The sequence below is a fragment of the Pelecanus crispus genome, chromosome 8 (assembly GCF_030463565.1).
Source record: "Pelecanus crispus isolate bPelCri1 chromosome 8, bPelCri1.pri, whole genome shotgun sequence".
Taxonomy (NCBI): Eukaryota; Metazoa; Chordata; class Aves; order Pelecaniformes; family Pelecanidae; genus Pelecanus; species Pelecanus crispus.
In genome coordinates this window covers 38,021,387-38,036,442 of record NC_134650.1, presented here as the reverse complement: position 1 = coordinate 38,036,442, position 15,056 = coordinate 38,021,387, and the positions used below count along the sequence as shown (strand labels likewise).

The window sequence follows — 15,056 nt, the reverse complement described above, 5'->3', positions numbered from 1 at the left end:
AAACAAAATTAGTTTGTCAGGATGCTGAGTTTAATAATCACCTTCTAACTCACTATTATGTAATCTATTATCATGATCACAGTGAAAAGAGAGAATAGAGGGAAATCTGGAATGTTTGTGGGGTTAAAAATCACTATTTAATGAAGCAAGCAGAAAAAACCCACAATCTTTCAGGCTTAAAAAGACCATGGTATCTACCCAGTGGACATCAAAACTGAATAATGCTTCTGTGAGAATGGGGAATGAGGGGGAAATTGGCAAATATATTGAAATCTGTAAAAAATTACTGTATGGAATATATCATAAGTGTCAGAATATGTGTCTTGGTTTCAGCTGGGATAGAGTTAATTTTCTTCCTAGTAGCAGGCATAGTGCTGTGTTTTGGATTTAGTATGAGAATAATGCTGATAACACACTGATGGTTTAGTTGTTGCTAAGTACTGCTTATGCTAGTCAAGGACTTTTCAGCTTCACATGCTCTGCCAGGTGCACAAGAAGCTGGGAGGGGGCACAGCCAGGACAGTTGACCCACCTTGGCCAAAGGGCTATTCCATACCATATGGCGTCATGCTCAGTATAGAAACTGGGGGGAGCTGGCTGAGGGGCAGCGATCGCTGCTCGGGGACTGGCTGGGTATCGGTCGGTGGGTGGTGAGCAGTTACATTGTGCATCATTTGCTTTCTATATTCTTATTATTATTATTATAATATTGTTATTATTATCATTACTATCTTACTTTATTTCAATTATTAAACTGTTCTTATCTCAACCCAGGAGTGTTTCTCACTCTTACTCCTCCGATTCTCTCCCCCATCCCATCGGGGCAGGGGGAGTGAGCAAGCGGCTGCGTGGTCCTTAGTTGCTGGCTGGGGCTAAACCACGACAATATGTTATATGCTTATTCCCCTCTTCTTTCAGAAGAGGATGGTCAGTTGTCATTCTTACAGCCTCTTTCCACATTCTTTAATTGGAAATAGCTTGTAGGGAGCAGAGCATCCAACAAAAAACATCTGTGAAATGGCTTGACATCTCACAAATGAGGACAAATGAGGACTTGTTTTCTTGTTTTGTAAACTGTTACAAATAGATGTTGGTTTTGATTTTTTTGGAACTTCCGTTTCTTTCACTTAACTGATATAGGCCAATTCCAAGATGTTAGATCACACCCAAGAAGCCATAAATGTTCCCAGTTTCTTTCTTCAACCTAAAGTTTTTCAGATATGAATTTTCCAGCTTTCTTTGCAGGACCTGAGTCTCAAGGGTTTTCATGGACTATTCTGTGGTGTGATTATCTGTTCTTCAACCCTTCCTGGCAAAGAATTCACAATTCACTGGCTGGAGGGAGGAAGCATTGCTGGCAGGACAGAGACCCACTGAGACAGAGGGGAGAGCAAAGTATGATCATGTTCACTGCATGTCGTTAGCTCAGTGCTGTCTGTGGGCCCCCAAAGGGAAGACCTGCTGTTGTGAAAAGCATGCACCCCCAGTCTTTCTGCTTTCAAGGGCACTAGCAGCTGTGACCACATTTTTGGCATATCTGGAATGTGTCAGGGCACACAAGTAGTAGAGTGACTTTTTTCCAAAGTTACGTGACAAGCAAGATAAGCATGCCAGGCACAAAGTAACCCACAATGTAAGCATCCAAGAATCTCTAAGAACTCTACTCATAGCAATAAACAAACAGCAATAAATTAGCTCTAACTACCCTCTCATCTCCCACAGCCTCCCACAGTCTATGGCTACTCTTCCCAAGAGGGGCTGTCACAGTGGCAGCCCAAGTTCCTGCCTGCAGGTGTTGATTTCTTGAGGATGTTGTCTTCTTCCTCCTCACCTTTGGGTTCACTTGGGCTTGCTTTTACACATTGGTGGACTTCGAGCAGTGTGATCTATACTGAGCCTCTGCCTGGCTATCCCCTTCTGTGCATTTTTTCCATAACTTGCAAAAAACGCTAGTTGTTACCACTACTTGCAAAAAGCCATCATTAATTAACAGCTAATTGTAGCCACATTGTTCAACCATACTGCTAGTTCTGTCACATATTTCTTAATGCAGCATATGGGGTACACTGGGCATTTTATTCCTTCCCCTGTTTTGATCTGAAGTAGCCTTTAAGTCCATTATTGGTTTGTTTGTTGAATTAGTGTTTCTGTCCTTCTAGGTTCACAAAAATCATTATCTTAAACAAGATAGAAAAAAAACCCATGCGTTTATGAATGCAAAATCATAGGTATAACTTCTGTGGAAAAGTGAGGCCTGTTATTTTATTAGGCACATATGATACCAAAGTAGTTTCTGACTCTGTGAGAAGCAGCGTTGTTGTCCGTCTGTCTACTTTAAAACCCCAAATATAAGGAATGGTATGCTTTCAAACAGTTGAGAAAGGAATGACACTAGGGCCGCAACGTATAGATTACCTTTAAGAAGCAGATTCTTACATTATGTTCCGAACTGCATTTTATTTGATGTCTTCAATATCAATGGTCACTTGGTATAGATACCCAGTTTGTCTTAAGGTAACAGTATATATACATTAAATACAAATGTATGCACTGTGCACCTATATTTGAAGAAATTCTTAGCAGTATATTTAGTTGATAATATTCAGCAAGAACTGCTGCTGTTCTCTTTTTCACGTTCTGTCAATAGAACACTTAATCTTTTTTAAAAATGTACTAATTACACATAATTTCTGTAACTGCCTTTCCAAGTTGGTGACCAAGTATGTTTGTTACGTGCCGTTCCTGCTTCTCAGGTCATCTCTCCTCTGGCAAAGAGTTTGTTCCACAGGGCTGTCTCAGAGAGTGGAGTTGTAGGCAGAACTCTGATAACTGACCATCCTGAAAACCAAGCTAAAGTAAGTAATTTTAAAATGTATATTGTTCCACATTTTAGTATTTTAATGGTATTCAATATTATTACTGACCTTTTAATATTGTAGCTTTCCACACGTTGATGCTTTCTGTGAAAAAAATCCATTTGCACACCCATTTGTGATACTGCTTTGTTCAAATTTGCAAATACTCAGTATTGTGCACGCTGTTGTAACTTATTGATGTCACAGCTTTTACCCGAAACATGACTCCAGTCTTCAGCTATGATGGAAGGAATTGGGGTTCTGCAAAATCACTTAGCATTCCCAGCATAGTGTAGCTGGTGACTGTTCACTGTGACTCAGTTGCTGAAGAAAGTACTGCCCACAGAGGAGTAAGTAGCATAGTTAATAGAAGAAAATTTTCAGTCTTTTGTTACACTGATTGCAGAAAATTGCAGCTACACTGGCTGTGAAAAACCTGATTCAGCTGCAGTGGTTCAGTGGTTAAGAGAAAAAACAGCAAAGGAGATTGTAAACATAACTCTAAAAATGGTAGCTAGTGCTGTACTTTGTTTTATAAGACAGAATAAATCCTTCTCTAAGACTAAGGTAACTTGAAGCGAAACCATTGTATGAAACTTGCTTGGCTTTTGCAGGACTTCACAACAGCGCACTTCAACAATAATACTGCTCCTGAAGAATCTGAAGGGGAACATTCCCTGCCCTCCTTGTCATCTGTTCCTATGCGTTTCAGGGTAGAAGTGCATTCATCACAGGAATGTACACAATTAATGATATTTGATGATATTTGAAAAGTCATGGCAGTCAGGTGAAGTCCCTGCTGACTGGAAAAAGGGGAATGTTGTGCCCATTTTTAAAAAGGGAAGAAAGGAGGACCCTGGGAACTATCGACCTGTCAGCCTCACCTCTGTGCCTGGGAAGATCATGGAGCAGATCCTCCTAGAAGCTATACTCAAGCACATGGAGGACAGGGAGGTGATTCGAGACAGCCAGCACGGCTTCACCAAGGGCAAGTCCTGCCTGACCAACCTAGTGGCTTTCTATGAAGGAGTGACTGCATCAGTGGACAAGGGAAAAGCAATGGATGTCATCTACTTGGATTTCTGTAAAGCGTTCGACACAGTCCCCCACAACATCCTTCTCTCTAAATTGGGGAGATATGGATTTGATGGGTGGACTGTTCAGTGGATAAGGAATTGGCAGGATGGTCACATCCAGAGGGTCGTGGTCAATGGCTCGATGTCCACATGGAGACTGGTGACAAGTGGAGTCCCTCAGGGGTCCGTACTGGGACCGGTGCTGTTTAACATCTGCATCAATGACATAGACAGTGGGATCTAGTGCACCCTCAGCAAATTTGCAGACAACACCAAGCTGAGTGGTGCAGTTGACATGCCAGAAGGATGAGATGTCATCCAGAGGGACGTGGACAAGCTGGAGAGGTGGGCCTGTGTGAACCTCATGAGGTTCAACAAAGCCAAGTGCAAGGTCCTGCACCTGGGACGGGGCAACCCCCAATATCAGTACAGGTTGGGGAATGAAGAGATTGAGAGCAGCCCTGCGGAGAAGGACTTGGGGGTACTGGTGGATGAAAAGCTGGACATGAGCCGGCAACGTGCGCTGGCAGCCCAGAAAGCCAACCGTATCCTGGGCTGCATGAAAAGCAGCGCGGCCAGCAGGTCGAGGGAGGTGATTCTGCCCCTCTGCTCTGCTCTGGTGAGACCTCACCTGGAGCACTGCGTCCAGCTCTGGGGCCCTCAGCACAAGAAGGACATGGACCTGCTGGAGCGGGTCCAGAGGAGGGCCACCAAAATGATCGGAGGGCTGGAGCACCTCTCCTACGAGGCCAGGCTGAGAGAGTTGGGGTTGTTCAGCCTAGAGAAGAGAAGGCTGCGGGGAGACCTTACTGCGGCCTTCCAGTGCTTAAAGGGGGCCTACAGGAAGGATGGGGAGAATCTTTTTAACACGGCCTGTTGTGACAGGACAAGCAATAATGGATTTAAACTAAAGAAGAATAGATTTAGACTAGACATAAGAAAGAAATTTTTTACAGTGAGGGTGGTGAGGCACTGGCACAGGTTGCCCAGAGAGGTGGTGGAGGCCCCATCCCTGGCAACATTCCAGGTCAGGTTGGATGGGGCTCTGAGCAACCTGACCTGGTTAAAGCTGTCCCTGCTCCCTGCAGGGGGCTTGGGCTAGATGACCTCTAAAGGTCCCTTCCAACCCAAAGCATTCTATGATTCTATGATTCTATGAATGTGGTTTTTTTGGTTTTTTTTTCCCCTGGGAACGGCTATGAACCAGGCAGACTCACGAATACCAGATAGGAGAGTTAGAATTGCAAAAACGGAACCGGCCAGCTTTGCGCAGTTCTTTGTGTCATCCGCAAGGCACTTCCTAGCAGCTGGCTGATTTTTTAATACATTGCGCAAGAAGGAAGGACTGCATATTGGAGGAGGTAATACAGCAGCCTTTCTAGGAGGTACAGTCATTGCGAAAGCTCTTCTTTTTGCAAAACTGACCTTTTGCTAGTAGCTGTCTTACCTGTTGCCATAACCAGTTTTTCCATATCACTGTGCTGCCTTGTCAGTTCTTTTGCAATCTTACCATGTAAGCTTATTTTGACCCTGTTACTCATCCAACCCTAAGAAGCTGGAGTTAGAAACTGGTCAAGAAGTCACTCTCTGTCTTGAGCGTTCAGTACTGAATTCTTGTGCGGTACTAAAATTATGGAAGAGAAACTCAGAACACAGCCTGAAACTTAGTTACCTTTGACATTATATATTGTAACTAAAAATAGGTCACTTGCGTGATTTCTTTAGGTGAGTACTAAGAAAGCTGAATTATCTTTCCAAGCAAAACCAATATGTAAATAACAAAAGGGTACTTTTTTCTCCAGCATTCTCTCTTTATTGATGCAGTTGTGGACAGTACATTTTTTCCTAAAACCCCATCACTGCTGCTAGCTGAAAAAAGGATAAATGCAGTCCCGTACATAATGGGTCATGGGTAATGAACCATGGATTTGGATTTCTGCTTCCAACTGTAAGATGCATATAACGCCTTTTAGTTATGCATTGATTTATTAACTATTCAGGAACATAGGGGCTCACAGAAAACATTCTTTTTACTCTGCAGGTGCTGAAATATCCTCCTTTTTGCAAAAGAAGTGGACAAAAATGTAGCATTCGAGCATTAAAGAGCACAGAGTCTTTCACAGTAAGAGGCAATTTTAATTTAAGTGCTAATTGACTTTTAGCTAGGTAGGGTTGGTACCTCAGATCTGGACTAGTGTCTGCCTTGTTTCCCCCTTCATTTTCTTGGATACAGACACTGCAGCAGAATTCCCCCATGTACTGTGGTGTCCTTGAACTAAGTGCCAGATGGGGGAGCATTAGGTTGCAGTTCAGGATCTGCAGAGGGTCCATCTGTGCAGGGTCCCCGCGGTGGGTTCCCGAGCTCCAGGAGACACTACATGTGTCTGAAGAGAACAACCTATCCCAGAAGGGAATGGAGCCATGAGTTTGAGATAATACTGTGAAAACTCACAATATATTCAAATTGTGTGTTTTCCACATATGCAAAACAGCAGGCATTGCCGACCGGTAGTACCTGGTCGGCAGTAATCAATGTAATTCCCCTCGGAGCTCCTGCAAACCTCTTGCTTCCCAGTGGAGCTTTAACAAGTAACACTGAAGCACCAGCTCTGAGTTTTGATTGCTTGTTTTGTCTATTAGAAAATCCAGTGTACTTTTATGAATTTCAGCATCAACCAAGTTCAACTAAATTGTTCAAAACAACTGTAAAATCAAATAATGCAGATGACGTTGGTTTTGTACTTGGAAAGCCCTTCTTGGCAGGTATCTGGGTTTGCTAAAGAATTTGCTTACTCATCATTTGTACTTGAGTACGGTTAAGATAAAAACATTTCTAGTAAGATAAGGAATTTTTGTATTCTTGTAGAGTAGTGGGCTCATGCTCTTCCAGGATCACCTTTATCTGGAGCCAGTTCTGGAACGCGTATTCATGCGAAGCTCCCCTAGCACGGGAACGGCCTCCGCCACCGCTCTGGGCACGGAGAGGCACGGCGGGGCGGCAGCGCTCGCCTCGCCCGCTCCCTGCAGCTCCCCGCCTGCCGCCGCCGGTGCTGCGGACCAGGAGCTGAGGCTCAGCGGCACCGTCAGGAAGCGCCGGGCGGGGCTGGCCGTGCTCGGCAGGGGCGAGCAATCCCACGCCTGCCTAAGCACCGCGCCGAGGGCGAGCTGCGCCGGCTGCCGGTGACCGAGCTGCGCCGGCTGCCGGTGACCGAGCTGCCCCGGCTGCCGGTGTCCGAGCTGCCCCGGCTGCCGGTGTCCGAGCTGCCCCCGCTGCCGGTGACCGAGCTGCCCCGGCTGCCGGTGACCGAGCTGCGCCGGCTGCCGGTGACCGAGCTGCCCCGGCTGCCGGTGTCCGAGCTGCCCCCGCTGCCGGTGACCGAGCTGCCCCCGCTGCCGGTGTCCGAGCTGCCCCGGCTGCCGGTGACCGAGCTGCCCCGGCTGCCGGTGACCGAGCTGCCCCCGCTGCCGGTGACCGAGCTGCCCCGGCTGCCGGTGACCGAGCTGCCCCCGCTGCCGGTGACCGAGCTGCCCCGGCTGCCGGTGACCGAGCTGCCCCGGCTGCCGGTGTCCGAGCTGCCCCCGCTGCCGGTGACCGAGCTGCCCCGGCTGCCGGTGACCGAGCTGCCCCCGCTGCCGGTGACCGAGCTGCGCCGGCTGCCGGTGACCGAGCTGCCCCCGCTGCCGGTGTCCGAGCTGCCCCGGCTGCCGGTGACCGAGCTGCCCCCGCTGCCGGTGTCCGAGCTGCCCCCGCTGCCGGTGACCGAGCTGCCCCGGCTGCCGGTGACCGAGCTGCCCCCGCTGCCGGTGACCGAGCTGCCCCGGCTGCCGGTGACCGAGCTGCCCCCGCTGCCGGTGTCCGAGCTGCCCCCGCTGCCGGTGACCGAGCTGCCCCGGCTGCCGGTGACCGAGCTGCGCCGGCTGCCGGTGACCGAGCTGCCCCGGCTGCCGGTGACCGAGCTGCCCCCGCTGCCGGTGTCCGAGCTGCCCCCCCTGCGGGCCGGGCCGGGCCCCGCCTCGTGTCGCCGTGGCCGCCCGGCCCCGCGCGCATGCGCACACGCGCGCCCCCGCCCGCGGTGGGGGGGGAGGGTGTGAGCGATCCGGCGGCGCGTGTCCGCTGGCGGCCGCCGTAGTCGGGCGGGCGGGCCGGCGCTGCTATGGCGGCTGGGCCGCCCGTGCTGCTGGGGCTCCGCGACGCCCCCATGGTGGGGCCGTGCCGAGGGGGCGGGCAGGCCCCCGCCTGGGCCACCAGCAAGCTGGGCGGCTCCGCGGTAGGGCCGGGACTGGACGGGGCGGGAGGGGCCGTGCCCGGAGGGCTCTCGCAGCCCGCAGGCCGGTCCAGGCGCCGGGCGCCCTCGGAGCGTCTCCAGCGGCGCCCGTGCTCTTCGTCTTTCAGGACTGGGTGCCGTCCGTGCGGCCGGGCTGTCCGCGCTGCGGGGTGTGCGGCGGGGCGCTGGCGCACCTGGTGCAGGTGTACTGCCCGCTGCAGGGGGCGCCCTCCCACCGCCTCGCCAACGTCTTCGCCTGCGGCGGGCGGCGCTGCTGGGGAGCGGCCCGCAGGTGAGGGCGCGGCGCGCCGTCCCCGGGCCCAGCCTGCGCTCGCCCGCGCCTGGCAAGTGCCTCCTCGCTCCCAGGGCCTGCTGCCTTACTGCTCTCTCTTTGTTCTTTTTTTTTACACGGCACGTTAAAGCTGGAAGGTGCTGCGCTCCCAGTATCTGCAGGCGCAAGAGAAGGAAGCGGCAGATTACAGCGTAAACCAGGTGCGAGCTGCAAGCGGCCTTCCTGGGTTGTGCCCCCTGTTTCGGAGCGCTGTGCCAAGTGCGGCGCTGGGGCGGGGGGGGGGGGGGGGGGTGAAATTAAAACGCGGTCGCGTCGGATGAGTTTCACACTCGCATGTACTCGTTTAAGTAGCCGTAACCTCTCTCAAGAAGCTGTGCTATGTGCTAGTTTTGAGTCATGCATGTGGTCACGTGAGAAGTCATGGTCCTGGAATTTTTGACACCGTGAGTACTACACGTTATTTACTGGAAGGTTAACTTCTTGTTTGTGATCTACGTTAGGCTTCTTTTAAAGTGGAGACTGCAATCCAACTGTATGGTCAAAACTGATATCTAATACTTTTAATTACTTGAACTACCTAAACTTTATTTTTCAACTTTAAATGATTGAGCTATACTGTTTAGGTTTGGCTTTTTAAGATGTTTTCTTTAATTTCTAATTTAAATAGATTTAAAAAAATTTATCATCAGTTTTAATTAATCTGGCTCAGTTATTGTTAATATACTTGTGGTATTTTTGCTTGTGAAGAAAAACTGCATGTTGGCTTAAGATTGAAAGAGGAGGATGGCTATCAGACTAGTGATGACAGGCTGAAAGTGTTTATTCAGCTGGTGCATTTGCAATATGAAATTTTGGGGTGTGGTAAATGATCTTATACTCTGATAAAATGATGGTATTGTTGTTGTCGTTGTTATTATTTTCCTCCGTATTCTATCCAGATAAACATACCCAAACTAGCTGTCAGTGGTCATGCCAGTAGCCAAGGTATGGCAACACGATGTACAAAGGCCATTTGAAAAGCCAGTGAATTCTTGTTCCCTTTCTCCAGCATGAGGTGTTTTTTGCCATAACTGCTGCTGTGAAAAGTAAATGTGGGTATGCTGGTAACTACCACTGTGAGGAAAATAGGCAAAATAACACTAAGCATTAGGTTAAGGTTTTAAGGTTTTAGTTTTCTTATGTTATGAAACCGTATTTGAAGTGTGTTAGGGTAGCTGATCTTGACAACGGGGATTTTTGTTTGGTTTTTTGGGTTTTTTTCCCCTTCTCAGAAACAAGAATCGAACTTTGCTGCAAAGGACTGGTGTGATGAAGCCGATGACTGGGGAGTCTGTGATGGAGCGGAATCTCCTGCGTGTGCCTCCCTTCAGCTGCTTGGCTTAAATGAAGCGATGAGCAGCTCTTTGTCCAGAGAGGTGGAGTGTGCATCCCAGTTCCAACAGCTTCGCTTGTCTGAAGCTGCGGATGGGTCAGGTTCCCTGAATACGCATCCTCCAGTCAGTGAGGGAATGGTAATGGCAACATCTAGTTCAGCTCCTGTGTTCCAGCCCTTTTACATTAGTGTTGTGGATGAGGAAGACTACACTGGTTTCCTTGATACAGCTCATGCAGATAAGCTATTGAAGGAGTATCAGCAGAGAGAGGGTGTTGATTTGGAACAGCTGATGTCAGAAAGGTGAGAACAAGTCTGGATTTCATGCTGAAACTGAAGGGATTATGTAGTTTCCTGTATGCTGACTGATAATCTAAATCTGATGCTCACTAAATCTGAATGTTTTTTGTTTGTAAGTGGGTCCTTGTCATGGTTTAACCCCAGTCGGCAACTAGGTACCACACAGCCTCTCACCCTCCACCCACCTCCCCCAGTGCGTTGGGGGAGAGAATCTGGGGGAAAAAAAACCTGTGGGCTGAGATAAAGACAGTTTAATAGGACAGCAGAGGAAGAGAAAGTAATAATAATAATAATAATAATAATGATAAAAGAATATACAAAACAAGTGATGCACAATGCAGTTGCTCACCACTTGCCGACTGATGCCCAGCCCGTCCCCAAGCAGCAGTCACTACCCCTGGGCGAACTCCCCCCAGTTTCCATACTGAGCATGACATTGTATGGTATAGAATAGCCCTTTGGCCAGTTCGGGTCAGCTGGCCTGGCTGTGCCCCCTCCCAGCTTCTTGTGCACCTGGCAGAGCATGGGAAACTGCTAAGTCTTTAACTTGCTGTCAGCACTACCTAGCAACAACTAAACCATCAGTGTGTTACCAACTTTATTCTCATCCTAAATCCAAAACACAGCACTATGCCAGCTCCTAGGAAGAGAATTAACTCTATCCCAGCCAAAACCAGGACAGTCCTTCAGGAATCATTGGTGTGTAGTATTTTGCTGGAAGAACATAAGAATGCACCCAGTTCTGTCAAATTTTGAGTTATTTGGAGATGCATCTATTTCTGAGTGACTGAGCAGTTGGAATGTCCTTGGGCTCCAGATAGAGCAGTGGACCATCAATCTCTGAAACCAACCAGTGTGTTTTAAACAGTATCTTATGCTAAATAGCATGAGTTTATATTGTGACATTTGACTCTTTTTTTTCTTTACAAGGCTAAAGTTTTTCTTATATTCCAGTTGCATTTTTAAGAGTTTATTTACTTAGGGATTTTGACTAGAAACTGGGATGATGGTAAAACTCCTGAAGATTTTGTAAAGGTTGTCTGAAAAACAGTTTTTGAACGTAGTTACTGAAAATATTTTCAGTATTAACTTAGGTGATCGCAGTGAGCACTTACACCCAGACCATTTCTCTTTTGATTATATTAACATGTACAGTGACTTTTCCTGAATTGTGGACAACATTGAATTTTTTGATAACTAAAGCTACTGTCAATTGCAGAATCTGCATAGAACACTTTTTAGTAGCGGTGGTGTTCCTATTGAATTTTATTGACCTTTATAGAATTGTAGAACTTTAATTACACTTAATTAAAAATTTTAAAAGACAACATCATAACTTAAAAACTAGAAAAACTGAGAAGTTACTAAGGGAATTATTTTTTTAAGGAATAAGCAGGTATCTGGTGGATTTGAATCTCGTGGTAGTTTGAAATGCCGTTAGTAATTGTAAGCTACCAGAAACTGAAGAACTAGAAGCAAAATGTTCACTTGCAACCTCAAACAGGAATTACCTCTTAATTTAACATGTATTTTTTTTTCAGTGTACTTAGTATAATTTAATGTGAATGAATAGTAACCATTGCTTCTTTAAAGCATGCATACCGTACTGAAAACCTTATTGGAAATTTTCTTTCTTTTCTTGTTTTCTTATAGTTTTGCAGTTGAAGGTGATAATGAAAAATATGAGAAGAGTGAAGTCAAAAGCAGGGACCGCACATTCCATAAATTTATGAAAAGAATATCTGTGTGTCCTGAACAGATTCTAAGGTATGTTGATCATCTGGTTGTAACAGGGAGATACAGAGCATAGACATGGATTGTTGGTACATCAAAATAAACCGTTTCATTGGAAATAGTTGTATATTTTTGTTTCTTAATAAAAAGAAATTGCTAGGACGGCTGTTACCATGCCTGTATGGTCACTTAAATCCCTCGTTGGGCTTTTTTAATCAAAGTATAAGTAGATGAGAAGCAAAGCAGGACCAGAGACCCCAGATCTGGCTATGGGAGACTTTCTTCAACATAAGACCTGATGAGAACAGACCCAGACTGTCTTTGAAGACTCACTGAAATCCAGGCATAGAGGTTTTCAAGAGAGTTTTAAGATGGAAGTATAATACACAGTGGTATGCTGTTGTGGTAGATTTCCAGGGCTATCTGCTCCTCTGAAATTTTGTACCTTATTGTAATTGCTTATGTCTCAGTCCTTGAGATGTTACTGAAGTAAGAAATTATTTGTTTTAAAGCCTGAGGAGTTCTGCAGCTTATTGTGATTACCCCTCGGGACCCTGCAGTCTTCAGTTCTTGTAAATCTGTTGCTTTTCCTAGAACAAAAGGAGTTTCCACCTCAGAGCAGCTACTTTCCCGAAAGAGGAGTTAATTGTGAATGAAAGTATAACAAACAGTTCAAATCATAAATTGTTTGTAGTACCAGATAATATACATGGTTTTCATGGACCATACCAAGTGTTAGTTTTTAACTTCCTTGTTCCAGAGAGTCCAGTGCAGCCTATCTGGTGAAGCTGTCCCAGTGTTGTGACAGGACCTTTGTTTATCAAGTTTCCAGAAACAGGTGGAACTAACTGGTAGCTTTTTGATGAGGATGTAAAGTCTGAGGGGCTGGTTACACAGATAAGAAACATTAGAAACATTCATTATCTATCAAAGATTATACAGAAAATGTACTAATGCAGAGTGCAAGTAACATTTTCAGACAACTTTTTTTCACTGGATCTGTCATTTTGCAGTATTACGCTCTTTGAATTTTCCATTCTTCTAAAACATCACCTCTGGTGTTCCCTATGACTATCACTAGTTATAATCTTTACATAGCCCTCCCTTTCCCTTTCATGGGTGTTGCGAGTATGCCTGTTGGGCCCCCATTTCTCCCGGGCTGCCAGATCTCTGTTGAGCTTTCAGTACAGCACAGAATTCCCTGCTTGGCATTCAGTGGAAGCAGTCTTCGATCTTGGCTTCCTGTTAGTTGTGGAGGTATGATAGCTCTTATAAATAAAACATCAGTTCTGTGACATAACTACAGTGGTTTTGAGACCTATTCTATATTGAATATCTTTAACTGCCACTGGTTAGGATTCTGTTTTTCAGGAAAGTGTAGTTTGCTTAATTAAATGAGTCAGGTACAGCATATTTTGGAGGTGTCAATTCAAAGCATTTGTCTCCTTTAAATCCAGCTCTTCCCTTAAGACTTTCCAAGTGTTGACCTTCCAAGTATTTCCCCCTCCCCATCATTATTCTTTGTTTAATGACTCATCTGAAGCTCAGGCAACGATTCTGGCTCATAACAATGTTTTCTACTTCAAGCAAATTCAGAGGTTTCAGAGAATCCTGAACACTGTTGGCAGCATGTAAGTTTTCATAGGAAATTAAGATACAAAAAAAGTAATTACTTCTTTCCTTTCTTCTCTTAGATACTCTTGGGGCGGCCAGCCTTTATTCATAACATGTCCTCCAGCCAACATTAACAAAGGTATTCCAGCCTGCAGTAACTGTGGAAGCAACAGAGTATTTGAATTTCAACTCATGCCAGCGCTGGTCAGCATGCTCCAGAGTGATTCAGGTGTTGACCTTTGACTTAGCTGAATGAATACTAGAAACAGTCACCTTCTTGGTATAGTTTAGTGAACTGCGATTTGGATTGTTTCTTGCTAACCACACGCACTGATGTGCCTAACTACAGTGATCATCTTACGTAGAACCCACTCTTGTTTCCATTACAGATTTCACTAAGCAAAAGATACAACTCTGGTTTATGGAGACTCTATGATTGCAACTTCATTTGCTCACTAGTGAGCTTTAATAACAGCAATATAGATAAGTCCATGATCTTGGGAGTAATTTGTCTTTATTGCCTCTTAAATGAGGCCTTGGAAAATAATAAATATTGTCAGATAAGATTGCAGACACTTAAGCTCTTTGAAAATTCTGAGTCAGCTTGCTTTAAAATCTTTAAAATTAGAAAATGCTATTTGTGTAGGAGACTGAATATGAAAAATACTTTCTGAATTGGCGAAGATTGAAGTATAGCAATAAGCAATAGCCCCCAGTTATGTCACTTTTCATACCTTTACATTACAGACCTTTATTGCTTTGTTTTTAGATCTGTCAGTGGAATTTGGAACTGTTATAGTTTACACATGTGAGAGAAGCTGTTGGCCAACGAATCATCAAACCCCTCTTGAAGAATTTATTTTTGTACAAGAAGACCCAGATCAGAGATTATTTAAATAAATTCTATTTCTCCGCATAGATGGAAAGTCTGTTGGGTTTTTTTTTTTACTACAGGTGAAAGCGTATAATTATGCAACAATTTTCCTCAGATGTGGTAAAAAGGAAATTCATTTGATGACATTATTTCCAAGAAGTATGTATTAGCATGCCTCTAAAATGTGGTGACAGAAAACTTGCATGGTTACACATGGAAATTTAAGTGTTGAGATAGTTTCATGATTCTAGTTACACAACATTTGGAGAGGAAAGTAAAGGGGAAAGTTTGTCTTATTGCAGTTAGTTATACTGTTAGCATTCATCAGCCAAACAGGATCCAGTTTTTAGAAACTACTAGCGGTGAAGAACTTAATGTAAGCTTGATTGTAAAATACAGATCTGCTTTGTTTTAATCCCAGATTAGAAATTCAGTGGGCAGTGGCTGAAAGGGCCTTGCTGTCACTACAGTCTCCCTATGGTGAAGCTTTTCTGTGTGTTTTTCCAGCGAAGGATAAGTTGCATTGGCACGGCTAAATGAGCGCCGAGAGTCACGTTGCTTTGGAAGGAGAAAAGGTGGGGTTTTTGTTAGCGCCGCAGGTACGGCGTGATTTGGTAGGTGCAGCACCTGCCTTGTTACCGCAGTCTGGTGCTCGCAGGCGACTTGTGCTGCGT

General features: G+C 45.7%; 1 protein-coding gene across 1 annotated transcript; it reads left to right on the top strand.

The window, feature by feature from the left end:
- The first annotated feature begins 8,085 nt into the window (after positions 1 to 8,085).
- PDCD2L (programmed cell death 2 like) lies at positions 8,086 to 14,408 on the top strand. Its single transcript, XM_075715456.1, has 7 exons — positions 8,086 to 8,199; positions 8,325 to 8,488; positions 8,619 to 8,688; positions 9,760 to 10,163; positions 11,814 to 11,927; positions 13,589 to 13,737; positions 14,278 to 14,408. The coding sequence occupies exons 1-7, from the start codon at positions 8,086 to 8,088 to the stop codon at positions 14,406 to 14,408; spliced, it is 1,146 nt and encodes a 381-aa protein (XP_075571571.1).
- Positions 14,409 to 15,056: the final 648 nt, after the last annotated feature.

What these genes read in the sequence shown, in the direction of transcription:
- PDCD2L (XM_075715456.1), top strand. Translation starts at nt 8,086, where the DNA reads ATGGCGGCTGGGCCGCCCGTGCTGCTGGGGCTCCGCGACGCCCCCATG. An exon ending in GCAAGCTGGGCGGCTCCGCG is followed by an intron (nt 8,200 to 8,324) that starts GTAGGGCCGGGA and finishes TTCGTCTTTCAG; the next exon opens with GACTGGGTGCCGTCCGTGCG. An exon ending in TGTCCTGAACAGATTCTAAG is followed by an intron (nt 11,928 to 13,588) that starts GTATGTTGATCA and finishes TTCTTCTCTTAG; the next exon opens with ATACTCTTGGGGCGGCCAGC.